Here is a 15,164-nt window from a genome sequence, read left to right as displayed (position 1 = left end):
CTATTCAAACTCCTTTGCTATCATAAACGATAAGGTTAAAAGATAAACGTGCTTACATTCATAACGAGGCTTACAGTATGAATGACTTGAAACATTCGCCATGCTTGAATTGGGATAAGGATTTGAGACCCAGACTTAATTAAAAAAGCGCCACCTCGGGAGAAGAAGAGAATGCATTGCAGATGCTTGTGTAGGTGGAAAATTTGCTCAAACTCAGATTCACAGACACGGTCGCACTCTGACGTGTGCACATTCACACTTACTGGTGGAATCATCCACGCTTCTCCTCGAATGTGGCCTCACGCAGCCTGATGTGTTATGCAACACGTCAGCGGCGACAAAACTTGACTTCCGGCACCAGTGACAGGCTGTCAATCATAGGGATGACTGGCAAAAAGCAAAATAACAACTTTTTCTGGCTTTGTTTTATGAAGTTACACAAAAGCTGGGATGGCTTTCCTCAGGGAGGAATAATAAATAAGCAAAATAAGTCTTTCTCTCACCATACTTCAAACCAGTAGAACAAGGTTGTAAAATCTACTTATTGTTTGTTTTTAGAAACACAAGAACGTTTAAAAAAAAAAAAAAAACTGCAATTAGTTTCTTCACAAATTTTTGTTAAATTTGATTAAAAGCCATCTAGAGTAGTTTCCAGCTCCCCAGACTGACTAACCATAGCTCTAGCCATTGGTTGCCTGGCAAACTTTCACCTGGATCAGGATGGCGTTCCAATGAAGGGAAGGGGATGCCATAGCTGAATGTCAGCTAGTGGAGAGTCCCTTGCCCGGCAGGCTTTGTTTTCAGTTTCATTTTTGGATGAACTGGGTTTGGTTGGAAGCAGCTTCTTGCCGATATGGTGTAATCCAGAGGCCTGAAAAATTGCCATCAAACCCCTCTTCAGAAAATCTGTTGTTACGCCATGGGTGTCCTGTTCTTTTTATAGAATATGGTGTTGTTTAAGTCATAGTTAGGCTCCCCAACCGTGGTCTGGTGGTCTGGCCTCTCCATCATGGGGGGGGGATGGGACCAAAATGTGGGTTTATTTTAGAAATGGCTTCACAACAAGTGCAACTGAGAGGTATTTGGATTTGGAATATTTTGTAACAACTAAGTTATATGCAAGATCAGGTTGGTTGGTTGTGACGTCTGTTGGTGTTGGTGAAAAGCTTAACTTAGTAAAAATTGGATCAGCTTTACAAATAGCAAAGAGCAAAGTGCAAATAGCTTGGCACAAATAACATACAAAGTGCTGTTGCCTTTAAATGCACTGCAACAAAAAACAAATAAATCCAATATGAACACAAAATACTATACACCTAATAGTTTACACAAAAAAATGAGAATCATACAAATATTTGGCAAAGCAAGTGACATATCATTGTGTAATACGCGAGGAATGGCAAATGTGTTTTCTGACGCTACAAAGTGTAACTAATGTATTTATCCAGAATTGGCCCGGATAAACACTGACTAAGCAATGACATATAAAATCCGACAGTTCAACTGTAACCAGGGCAACAGTAAAACATCTCTATCGTCAAATGCTATTCATTTTTGGCCAAAAAGAATATCATCATTAAAAAAATCTTCAGTCAAAGTGTTGAAATAAGAAACAAATATTTATATTCCAAATCCAACCTGGTCTTATTCAGAAAGCGTGGTGCACGGCTGTGTTTTAGCACGACCCTATTGCCACTCATATAAGTGTCTTTAGCGTCAGATTTCAATATTCCAGACATATATTAAGAGGCCAATGTTGGATCAAAACGAACATGGTGGATTAATGTGATGAAGGGGTGCAGTTTAATCCTGAATTGATTTTTTGTCAATAATCAAACCAAGTAGATTCCTAAACCTTAACCAGGAAACTGTTTTAGCCTAAACCAAACTAACATAAATGTGACATAAATTAAACATAAAGAAAAAGAGGAAGGACTCGAAAATTAGGTGTCTCAAGGTGGTCTCAAGATCACCTTCCTCCCCATTATGAGGACCTTGTTAATGAGCAAACAGGCAGGAATGACATTGGTAGCATTTGCTACGGGAATATTACCGTGGCTGACACCAAAGGACAACTTGTACGTGTCTAGTGATGCCGTGGTTGCTGGCAAAGTGACAGTATTCAATATCCTGAGAGGGAGGGTGAGTTGCTGTGTTGTGAACAAAGACCATGCATGAAAGATATTCCACCTACCCTCAGAAGGTTAATCACACTCAAGTATCCAGAGGAATTCAATTCAAATAAATCCATGCACTTCTAACTGCTACACCTTTTACACCTCCAAATTGTGATTATTTAGTCACAGCAGTAATACACAGTAAATGAAAGGTTTTTTATGGTGTACATTCGCTATTTGCACAACATAAAACACAAGCAAAGGACCTCCCTCCCAATCTAACAAGATTTGAAAATTAAAATCAACACTCCCAACACTACGTTTAGAGTGAATACCTGAAGATCCTCCTCCTCTGTCACAAATGCAGGATCATTACTTTGGTTTAGGGGAGAAAGTGGTTTGATGTACAAACTTGGCACTGTGTTAATTTAAGTATCTCAGCTCTGTCTAAAACATTGTACAGGGAGATGAAATTGTCTCAAATCTTAATTCAGTTTGACCCCTCATGCATAATGAGTTAACATAAAATGAAAATGTTCCAGTTTTCCAAGACACTAAAAACCTGTTTTATTACTTCCGTACTATAATATGAATGACTGGACTAAACACAGTGTTGCTCAGTCTTACGTGCGCCAATGTTCTCACATGTTCAAGCGTTTCTTTTTAGTAAGGCACCAGTGGATTATTCCTTAAGATGAAAAGGTAAATTTCTGTCAATTTCAGGAAAGAACTAAAACATCTAAAACATTCACCTCTTTAGAGAGGGAGGACTGACTGGTGATTGCAAGGCATAAAAATCCATAGTTTAAGAAGAAGAAAGTAAAAGTAAAATGACATTCTTTTTGTTTTGGCACAAGACGGCTGTCTGTGGAGAACCACAGTTCTCTGTTGATGATGCAATGTTTTTTTACCAGTGAGGATCCTTGATCTGATGCAGATTTAATGGCCTCTGGAAATCCAACAAGAGACGAGCACAGATGAATCTATTGCTTCCTACACTTGAATGTACAGTATATGTGTGTGTTTTTCCAGTGAATAACGTGGGAAGAGGACATCCAGTGTGCTGCTATCTCAGTATGGGCTCTCGTTTCCTTCCAGCTCATGAGAGATGCTTAAATTCATGGCTCATATACAACCATTTCTGTAATCTGGTAACAAATAGTCTCCAATTTGCCTTTTAGTACACGCACACCCGGTGATCATGTTGGCAGGGAAGCATTTAAAGTCTGTTCCCTTTCACAGCATGAACACAGCCTTTGTTTGTGGTTTGTGAAAGATTAATATGAACATGACGGTACACATCTTGAGGACTGATCTGTGCTTAACTGTCTAAACCGCTGGAGCATGACCTACTTCATGCATTTGGGTACCTCATCAAAAGTATGTAAGTGTGTTCAGTCTGCGATGTGTCTCGGTCAGTTCTCAGAGACTCATTGTTACATTGCTCCTCATTTGAGGTTTTCGATAGTGGCGATTTCCCGCCGATCAGCGTAGTCCGGGCTGAGGCCGTTCAGATAAAGACTGCCATTCCTCGTCAGAGCTCCCGGGGCAGGACTGAGGGAGAGTGTCAGGTTGGGGTAACAATCTCTGTCCTCACACAGGTTGGCTGACAGCGTTCTCTTGCCAGGGGTCATTTCCTGATTGATTGATGCGTTGATCCCCAACTCGGATGACAGCTTGCGCTTGATGGACGCCGCCCGCTGGAACTTGTCATATATGTCGACGCTGAGCCGCCTGCGGGTCTCTTTGAACTCTGCTGATACATTTGCCGTCCACTCGGCTGCGTGTGCGCGAAACTCTCCGACCTGCAGAGACAGAGTGAAGATTGTTGTCAGCAGGTGATCAAAAACACATTCCTCCCTCTACATGTGGGAACTGGAAACATCTGTCTTCTGCACATGATTCTCAGGTTTTTGTCACATGTGAGGTAAAAAGAGACATATTGGTAGTTGTGTTTTACACTGAAAATAAAAATATATAACCATGGTTGATCAGTATCAGGAATAGTTCCATCCATCCATCCATCCATCCATCCATCCATCCATCCATCCATCCATCCATCCATCCATCCATCCATCCATCCATCCATCCATCCATCCATCCATCCATCCATCCATCCATCCATCCATCCATCCATCCATCCATCCATCCATCCATCCATCCATCCATCCATCCATCCATCCATCCATCCATCCATCCATCCATCCATCCATCCATCCATCCATCCATCCATCCATCCATCCATCCATCCATCCATCCATCCATCCATCCATCCATCCATCCATCCATCCATCCATCCATCCATACATCCATACATACATACATACATACATCCATCAGTTAACCTACTATGCATGTTTTTGGACTGTGGGAGGAAGCCGGAGTACCCGGAGGAAACCCACGTAAGCGGAGAAAACGCAAACTCCACACAGAAAGACTCCCGCAGGGAGACAAACCAGGAACCTTCTTGGTGTGAGGCAACAGTGCTAACCACTATTCCACCGTGCTGCCCTACATCCATCCAATGAACTGTAAAACCCAACTTTCTTGAATTGGGGTTGGATGATACTTGCTGTTTTAAAAAAGTTATATTACCTTTTTTAAAATAATTATTAATCATTGAGAAGAAAACCCAAGTTACCACGCGTGCACATAATGAATGTAAAAGTCAGTCTGCTCTTATGATCATGAGTGGTGGGTCCTGGGGTGCCAAAAAGGGGAGGTAAAGGAGACGGATTCTAGGACCCCATGATGGAGGGGGGGCCCAGAGAGGCCCCGAATGATGATGAAATGATAATACAGTAAAAATAATGACACTAAGTTATCAACTAACATATAATCACACATGTTTTATTTTCAATGTGCTGGTAACAATAACTTTATTTGTTATGGAAACATCAGCGCATGCAGCCCCCCCTCTATTTATGTAAAACGGTTCAGTCCCACTGGATCAGCCGCAGGTAGCGCCCTGGCGGTTTGTCACAGACAGTATTCAGACTGCTCAGTTCCTCCCCTACTGTACATGCAGTGGCGGCTTGTCAATAGGGGGCGCTAGGGCGCCGCCCCCATTAAAATTACAGGGAAAAAAAAAAAAAAAATATATATATAGACACAGTACACATACATTACATAATAAAAAGTAATTATCACATCTGTGCACTCATAAAATGTGTCTGACTTAATTTTCCAAGCCGTCCCATCCCATACTGGGTTTATTTTAGAGTTGTTTTTTGTGCAGACCGAAATACGTAGGTTTCAATGGCAAGGGGCGCCGGCCAAATGAGTGTGTATTGCATGTTCTTAAACTTTTCTTCCATGTGACTTCATGCTGGTCTCTAATTGGTTACTCAAAGACTGTCCTCCAGGCGCAGCTCTCTGCGCCCGTGGCCAATCAGCGTGTCTTCTGTCATTCTTCATCCAATCTGATTGATTCATGAGCTGTCAATCAAAGTCACACCCCTGACAGTGTAGAAGCGCGACTGCATCTGTCACTCGCTACAAACGGAGTCACAGCCATAGACATGTATCCTTATCCTTCCATGGAGCTGCTGCGATACGTCAATGACGCCGCCATATTGGATGTGGCAAGACTAAACTAATACAAGTAAATGGACTTATTTTCATAAAGCGCCTTTCTACAAAGAAATGTACGTTTTACGTCTCATTTATTCATTCACACATGCACTAATATACTTGGGAAACAGTTAGGCACCACATATAATATACTGTATTTAATTTTCTGAGATGGCAAAAATTAGAACTTTATTGATCCCACATAGGAGTAATTCATGTTTTAAATTTTTCAAATAACAAAATAACATATTTGAACCATTTTTCAGACAATATCTGTCAATATCTCTATATAATAACAAAAAAAAATCGGAAAATGGTTCAAATATGTTATTTTGTTACTTGAAAAATTTAAAATACGTTTATGTAAAATATGCTACATGTATATGTAGTATATGTATATGTAGTGATATATAATAAAAAATAACAAAAAAATGTATGTTCAAGTAGAGTTTATAGTTGTGTGTTTAACGCCAGTGCGCCCCCCCAAAATCTTTTATCACCAGCCGCCACTGTGCACATGTCAACTGTCATGTTGTTCTTCTTTCACAAATATGGTAATGATAGTCAAAAATACCATTAAAATGCATAATTGTATGTAAAATACCATCAAAAAATGTTGCTGTGTTGGGGGCCCTGTAAAGATTCTTTTCATGGGGCCCAAAATCACTAGCGGCGCTCCTCAGACAACTGCTGAGCAGCTCCTCCCTCCAGCACTGTTCGTCGTGTCTTGTCTGATCTACAGTTTGTGCAGCACATGAAAAATCTTCATAACTGCAATTTATTATTTGGAGTTGGTCTCCATCTATCATAAGGACACACAACTATCTTTGCTTTCCTGTTTTATACAATATTTTTCAAATTAAGAACAGTTGAAAAATGCAAGAATACCTTTTTTGTTATGGAAGCATATGAGGAACTATATTCAAATGCAAATGTAATTCCACAATAGCATTATAATGTTCCACATATGCATGAGTTATTTGGGACAAAAATGAAATTAAAATGCAATAATTCAATTTGAATTTTCATGTTCACATACTTGTATGGGCATTCTATGACAATATTAAAATGAAAATGGAAAAGCTGTTTCACATTTCATTTTGAAATATTTAACCTGATTTACAGAGGACAATATTTAAATGCAATAAGAAAAACAGCGCCCCCAGGCTAATGCATTTACATTTAAATGTCACCAAGCTCTTTTCTGGACAAAATTTAAATTAAAATGCAATTTTCTAACAACTTGCAAATTAAAATGAAAACGGCATTTCACATTTCATTTTCAAAGACTGAAACTGCTGCACAAAGTACAATATTCAAATGCAATAAGAGAAACAGCGCCCCAGGCTATTGCATTTACATTTACATATTACAACGCACTTTTAGGGACAATATTCAATTTGAAAATGCAAACTGTCAGTTCTCCCATCAAGGCGGGCCCTCGGTGAGGACGTCACTTCCTCCATGCTTTCTATGGGGGTATTATTGTTCCAATATTATTTGTGTGTGCGTATCTCAATCTGTGTGTGCGTAAAAAGATTTGTGTGTCTGTATTCAGATTTGTACACGTGGATTTTGACGCACTTCTGCCGTGGCAAATCTGTAAAAACGATCCGTGTGTAAGACGATTCGTGCGTCCGTAACTTTTCCTTTGCCCTGAGCTCGGACTCACAGGCTCACGCCAGGCTATAGTAGCAATACAGCCGTCACCCACTAGTCGGCGCGTAGCTCTCAGTCAGTACGTTTACATGCAGCAGTTCGTAATGATAAACATTTGTATGTAAATAAAAAAGTTAATTCTGCTGTCACACACATGAGCCTGATACATTATTAGGGTTAGGATTGTTTTTATGTGAGTAAGAAAATAGGTAAGAAATTCACCTTTTACGTCTCATTTATTCATTCACACACGCACTAATATACTTGGGAAACAGTTAGGCACCAAATATAATATATTTAATTTTCTCAGATGGCAAAAATAAGAACTTTATTGATCCCACATAGGAGTAATTCATCCCATATTAGAGAACAAGGTAGTGCCGAAAAACAATATATAGCCTATCCCCCCTCACAAAATATATTTTCTCACCAACAAAGCATATTTTACATAAACATATTTTAAAATTTTCAAGTAACAAAATAACATATTTGAACAATTCTTCAGATTTTTTCAGTTCTTTTATTGTTTGAAAAATGGTTCAAATTTTGGTCATTTTGTTATTTGAAAAAATGTAAAATTTGTTTTGTTGATGAGAAAATATGTTTCTCTATTCTTATTATCTATCTATTTATCTAGTTTCGCACATTTCCGAATAAATGAATCTGACTCTCATCATTTTGCCTGTTGGGTTTTATGAAGAAAAAAGAAGTGTTCTACGAGGCTATATATATTTATCTGATGGGCAGTCTATCATTATTGACAAGTTCCATCTTCATGCATTAAGCCTCCTTATCCATGCTATTCATTCATCATTAGCCTTTGTGTTTAAAGAAAAAGGGGTTAAGAGGCTCTTGGATATAAATACATGGCACAATTGTGTGAACATTTGAGAAAAACACTGCTCTCTTATGCTCTGACTTTCTCTGCTAGTTACTATCCCTCTTAACCTCCACCAGCCTCCCACGGAAAACCTTTTCTTCAAGTAATATAATTCTGTGCAGCGCTCACAGCCCCCACAGCTGTACACTTAATTATGCCAGTGGAAGTACAGGAAAGGCTGTAGACTTTTATTTCGCTGCCCCCTCCCTGTTATTTATGTCACGTAGAATAAAGAAATAAGACAAACATGTTATTGCAGGGAAGTGGTTGTTCACCGCTGTTTCAGAGCCTTATTTAGATATACAACATTTTATCTTAAGACTTGGTATGAATAGATGTGCTTCCCAAAATGGTCTTTACTTCCCAGGTTGAAGCCAGGATGGATGCTCAGTGGTTCAGACTCATGCTTTCTGGAGTGATCCTGACTATTAAGGGGTCACTATAGGTCTGTCGCCATGAGAGCATGACTACATTAGTGACCTTGCTGCAAATGTCTCTCCATCATGGATGTTACATTTATGGCTATTTAGGCTCAGGAGGGGCTTTTAGGGTTCACCATATAGCTGCAGCTGCATCACAGAAGTGAATGCATGTGAAGCTGCATGTCGAATGTCTTTGAATATGAAAGGAAATTACATCTAGGCTAGAGTGAATATGCATAATGCCAGCTGATTTCCTCTACAAACCTCCACGTGGTAATCTTTGAAAATTTACATTCACTTATCTGCAAATCTGTGACAGCTGGCAGGTGTGCACAGGGAACTCAGCAAAGGTCTAAAGATGCATTGAACTCACAGTGACGCTTACCTCCTCTTTCGTTTTCTTGGAGATGACCCGGAACCAGTCTCCGATCATACTGAGCACTGCAGCAAAGTAAGCCAAGCCCACTAGGATCCAGAACCACACCACCGGTTTGTAGTAGTCCAGGTAGTCAAGACTCTCTGACCCACCTGCAGAGCAAACAACACAAGTGGGCTACCAAAGCCAATTAGATCCTCCTTGGTCGATTACCAAACTCATAGTTGTAGGGCTGCTACTGTGTGATAGCCTAGTGGTGTGAGATGATGAAAATGAGGCTTTAACTTTTACCCCCTAATGAGCTTTTGTGTTCATGCCATACACTATTTTCCCTCTATTGTTGCCAGGTCTAATTGGTTCTACGATTTTGACACATATCTCAGAAGAACTACTTTTTATACAGTAAATGAAAGGGAAACTAGAGACTAATAGGACTAATTTTAGCCAATGTCAGATTTAGAACAGAATACTGAAGTGTGATTATCTTGGTTTTCTGATGCCCGTGTGTCTTTCCCACTTCATTGTTGACCACATATTCTTCTAAAAATGGAATTAACACTGGGTTATTTTTGTCAGATAATCCGTGACCCTTCAGAAATGAAATTGAGGATGATGTGAAGCCATTACACCTCCTCAATCATATTAGGGCTATGTTCGGCTTCTTTGACTTAATAATGTAAATCTAATACGTAAAATCAGCCTTGGAGCCACAAACATATTGACCTTTCAGGGAATTAGAGGCCTTCAAAGCAGTTTTTTTAAGCGTCCACGCATCCCCTACGATGCCTGCTGTTTGATTATGATCCATTATCTAGTGGTGTTTAACTACAGGCGTCCAGGATGATTCGTTTACTGTAACTAAAGTGAGTGTAATCAAATCAATAATCATGAGGCCTGCTCAGGGAAGTTTAATCTAGCAGCTAAGTGTTTGTGATTTTTTCCATCTGCCACTCTCTTGTTCCCTGCCAAGCAGGTCAAATCAAATTAACCACCTGATATACACACATGCACACACATACACTCACATGCGGACTGCAAAATTAACACGTGCCCAGGCTATCCCTGTTTGCCCGCCTGTTTTTGCTCTGTATTTTTTTTCTGCACACACAAAGAACATTTTAACCAGGATTTTTTTCGCTGATAATTAATTTTCTGTTGTTATTACCTTCATGACTAAAATGTAAGTATGAAAACATTAAACTAGAATCCTATTCTATCATGCATGATACGGATTGACGCATCAGTCATTGAAGGGTCGTTGGATATTTTGTGAAATAAGAGAATTTTACGCTGGATTATTCCCAAAGCCAGAGATTTTGGTGCCAGGCCAAGAGCAGAGGTAGCAATGAAACATTAGTTAAAAGGAAAAGATTTTCTTTTAATGACGGTTCTACATTATAAATCACTAAAGTCAAAATCTTACAGGAACACCAATACTGACATTTTGGTAATTAGTCTATTTTTCTATCACAGATTTACCTTGCATAGAATCAAGTATGTAAAAAGAGCCGTAACAATCTTATAAGCAGATTCATACAAGTGTATATCTATATAATCATTACAAATATATCATCATTTTTCTACAACGTAACAATAATATTATCTCGTGCAACGTGCAACCTGCTTACTATATCGCTTATCCTGTCTTTACACCACATATATTTAATCGCACCACAATTATAATGCAGTTTCCAACACAAAAAAGATTATTGTTTCAAGATGGGTAATATCTTGTTATTAAATCTTAAAATTCCTATTGACCCTGAACATGTCACCCAAACCTGCCTGTAGCTTGACTTTGGTGCACAGAAGAGCTGAAGTTGGACCATGAAGATGTAATCATCATTAACTTTGAAAATGCTGCCCTCAACTACTTGAATGACACATGATGCTTTTTATTTTAATTTCTGAAAAATACTACCTTTTAAAGGTCAATCAGCCTCTTTTAAGGTCAATCATCTCCTTATTCCCTTTGTGGAAAAAAACTTTCAAATCTTGACAAAAATCTAAATTTATCTCTTTCAAATGATGGATGGATGTCCAAACCACCAGCAGTGTCAAAAAAAATCCTGACCTAGGAAAATGATCATCTTGAAAGAAAAACCCTTTCTGACTTCAGCTCAGCTGGATCACCTGCGTTTGCACCATTATTACTGATAAATGCAGTAGGACATCATTTAACATCATTTAACATGTACCAAATGTCACTAGCATCTTTCTTCTTCTTCTTCTTCTTCTTCTTCTTCTTCTTTTTAAAACAAGGTTTTACACCATGACTCATTGCTACTCATGATGCTCTCCTCATATCCATCAGACAGGCCCCCAAGTCAGTAAAATCAGCTCTGACCTACATACAAAGCATAGCCTGTGGATGTTTTTATGAGTAGGAAATAAAGGCAAATAATTCACATAAAACACTGCATCATTACTCAATGAAAATGGCATAATTCCCCAGCTCTAAATCAACTGCCACTGGACAGGGACAACTCACAAGTCCACCACAGGTTCACAAATTTACAACTCTTCATTTTATATCTGTCATTCATTGTATTCTCAGTGTGCAATCTTCTTGAAATTCCTGTCAATACTCATAAAGCCTGTTATCGGATGCTTTTATTATATCATTAAAAGACAGTTCAGGACATTAATCCGTTTTCATCCTATATTTAAAGTCACAGGAGGCAAGTATCATACAGCAAAGAACAGGCTGTTAAAGCAGCAGAGGGAGGCGTTTTGCTGCTCAGCACATCTGAGCCAAGCTGGCTCAGGAGTCACTCAGCTATAAATACGCTGATTCTAATCAACGAGTCAGACGTGCAAATAGAAGACAGCCTTTGAGGAAAATAAATCACATACCCTCTGTCAAATGACCTTTCTCTCCGGCGACAAAGTCTCCGAAGCCGATGGTGGTGAGGGTGATGACGACAAAGTAGATGGACTCGAGTGGGCTCCAGCCTTCGATGTGTTTGAAGATGACAGCTGGCAGGGCCACGAAAATGAGGCACCCAAACAGGATGAAGAGCAGCGTGGAGATGACACGGATCTTCGTCTGGCTGACCTTCCATTTCTGAGGGAAGATTTTTTTTTATTTACAAAGATTCAAAAATAAACCTCTATTTAAATCAGTGGAGCACATGGTTTATTTTATTTCATATTATAATTTATTTCAATATAAAAAATGTGAAATCTCAAGGCAGGGTGGAAGCTGTGAATGAATGCTCCAGAATGAGCCTGATTCTCTGATTGGTTGATGGTTTTCCGTCACCTTTCAGTTTCAGTTGCGGTGTATGAATCTCTTTAATTCAGATGTGATCAAAATCAATAATCGCGAGTTGGTTGTTTCTTTCATTTTAGTCCTCTTTAGGAGTTAATGTTAAAACAAACCATGTCTTTCCTATTTCCTTGATATCTAGACACATTTTCACCAGTTAATATAACAATAAATGACTTCCTTCAACCTCCCCCTGACAATACATTTGTGTTTTCTGACATCTTCAAGCTGATGCTCCCGGCAGACCTGGAGGAGGTGGACTAAACATGTCTGTTGCCTGCAATAAATGCAGTCAGTTGTGTTCTGTTCAGTTTCGTTTCACGTGCGGTCAGCAGTCTGACCTATCCTAATGGATTCAGCAGATGTGCATCACAGCTTGTGCACTTTTCTTTAACTATATTACAACTTGGTGTAATCTCCAGAGGCTCCCTTTCCATCACTGTTACAGCGTGGCTGCGTTCGGCATGTTCCTTGTATACTATGCCCTTTTCCTCTCCAGTTATGTAAGTCCACAGCGCAGGATTCTGATATAAAGAGCTGACGGACCTCAGACCACTGAGTCTCTGATGTATTATGTCCTTTTTTGCACTATGCAAAGAGATAATTACAGTACCCAAACATGCATTTTAACGTTATTCACAGTGAGCCTTGCAATACTGAATAAGCTAAAAACCAATCACTGTTGTATTCCAGGGGGACTGATGGAGCTATTGTTCATGCACAGCAGCGTCTATCCCGGCAGTCCATCTATTTCTATTGTTCAGGCTCCTGACCTCCTCCCCCCTCCTCAGGGAGCCGGTGATGAAACAAGATCATCTTGTCTGTTGCAGGAGAGTCACCTGTTGCTGAAGAGTATTTACAGAGCCTGAATAAAAGCAAACGTCGGTCCTTTTTATACTAAAACTGGATATTCTTGTTCTTTATTCATGGATTGAAAAAAAAACTACTTTTAAAACCACTTCATCACAGCATCAATAGACAGAAACAGTCTATGAAAATAAGTTAGTGAAATGAAAAAAGATAAGAAAACCCTTTTCAGCTGCTGTGATCCAGAGTGAATCGAGACCAAATCATCTCTTTGCATAGCTCTATTATCTGGAAAATTTGGTGTTTGATGTGTTTGGATTTGCTACAAAAGTATCCCCTAAGATTTGGCTATTCCACAACAAGGAAGGGACAATTGGTATTCAAATTAAAAAACAGTCCAACTCAGTCAATAGTTGAACTGCTATTGTACAAGTCTGCACAGTTGGACAAGGACGTTTCTAAGTCCAAGAGTCTCAATTGATCTCTAAAATGGATCTATAAATGATATAAAAAAAGAAATACTGAGACAAAATTCTTGTTTAATAACTGGAGGAGCAACCTGACAGAAAATTTGTAAAGGCTCCTTCAAGCCGAACGATTTGTGGCCACCTCAAACGAAAGATGGCTGTCGTGAGAGTATTTCTGCAACCCAGTGTAATTCCTCTAAAAGAAGGGAATTGTAAAAGAAACTAAGCTTTACAATACTCTGAGAAAGAATCAGATCTGGTAGAGTTGCAGTAACAGAAATCAACACTATGAGGACATTGCACATAACGTTTGTATCTGCAGCCTGGGTCACATCAGCGCTCTTTTTGAAAAACGGACAACCTAAACTGGTCTCTTCTCACAAATCATGACCGCAACCACATTCTCCTTTGCCATCTATGTTTTAAAGCATTTTTGGCGCATATGAAAGCGACTACAGAGCAGTTAATTTTCACTTTTTGGATATTTACCACTTCACAAGCTGATGACGCAACATACATCCCGCCGCATCAGGACGTCGCCTACGACACAGGGGGGCACCACCGTACAGTCTGCCAACATAGTTCTTGATGTCTTACCCAAGATTAAGCAGATCCAAGTCCTACAGTGTGAGATGTGATGATCTTATCAGGCTGCAAAAATCTTGCAGTGTGCAGAAGCCTTAAGATACAGTCCTCACTAACTTGTAATATGCAGCTGGTTTTAGTTATAAAGGTGAAACTTTGAGCTCCCAGACACGTTTTAACTGTGCACGTTGTCTTACATGGTCCCATTTTTATCACGGTAACAGTTACGCAAAAAGGAAAAGTCAAAGTTTAGCGTCGTTTCTGCACCAACAATGATGAATTAAGCTGCAAAATATGGCCGTGACAACAATTTAAAGCTAATCACACACATTTACATCCATCGTAAACATCACAGGGGATGTAAATGATCCGCACCGTGATGAGGTTTCCAGCTGCTCATGTGGTTGGCTTGGTTTCCTGGTTTGAGAGCCAGTGGGCAGAGTAGACGAGGACAGCAGGGAATAGTGTACACCTGAATAAAATATGCCTCATCTATAACCTTTCCCTCTTCTCTTCCTCCTAGGCAGCCAACAGCCATTTTCTTCTTTTCTATTACATCCACCCCTTGCACACCTCAATACAGCTTCTATACACGGATCTTCCCATTTGAGACATTCTCTTTCACCTGACAATTTGTAATCCTTTTTATTTGTCACTGATAGAGACAAATGTTTTCAAACCACACATCTTACCACAATCATCTTTTCTACTTTGGCAATGCCCTTCCCAAAAATCGTCCCCAACTGGTCCCCGACGCCAGCCAGCAAGAATCCGAATAGTGGGATCCCCAGCAGAGCGTAGACTATACAGAAGATCCGTCCTCCCTCTGTGTGAGGAGAGATGTTCCCAAATCCTAAAACAAAAGAAATTAAGACCAGAGTTGATTAAAAATACATTGCAAATTGTTGAATGTTAATTTCAAGGTTTATGCAAATGTTGATAGTAAATTATTAGTGGACGTGTTTTTTATTGTAAAGCTTGCACGAATTCTAATGATTCATGTTCAT

The 15,164-nt window shown here is 39.5% G+C and overlaps 1 protein-coding gene across 1 annotated transcript in view; it reads right to left on the bottom strand.

The window, feature by feature from the left end:
* Positions 1 to 546: 546 nt before the first annotated feature.
* kcnk2b (potassium channel, subfamily K, member 2b) overlaps positions 547 to 15,164 on the bottom strand; it is a 41,518-nt gene continuing 26,900 nt past the window's right edge. The window contains exons 3-6 of the mRNA XM_061746694.1: positions 14,850 to 15,010; positions 11,884 to 12,094; positions 9,037 to 9,179; positions 547 to 3,922 (exon numbers count right to left, since the gene is read on the bottom strand). Of these exons, the coding sequence (XP_061602678.1) occupies positions 3,566 to 3,922; positions 9,037 to 9,179; positions 11,884 to 12,094; positions 14,850 to 15,010 (872 nt within the window). The 3' untranslated portion in view covers positions 547 to 3,565. The remainder of the gene's footprint in view (positions 3,923 to 9,036; positions 9,180 to 11,883; positions 12,095 to 14,849; positions 15,011 to 15,164) is intronic.

This window comes from Cololabis saira, chromosome 18 (genome assembly GCF_033807715.1).
Source record: "Cololabis saira isolate AMF1-May2022 chromosome 18, fColSai1.1, whole genome shotgun sequence".
NCBI lineage: Eukaryota > Metazoa > Chordata > Actinopteri > Beloniformes > Belonidae > Cololabis > Cololabis saira.
Note: the sequence above shows the minus strand (reverse complement) of the source record. Positions and strands in the feature narration are given on the sequence as shown.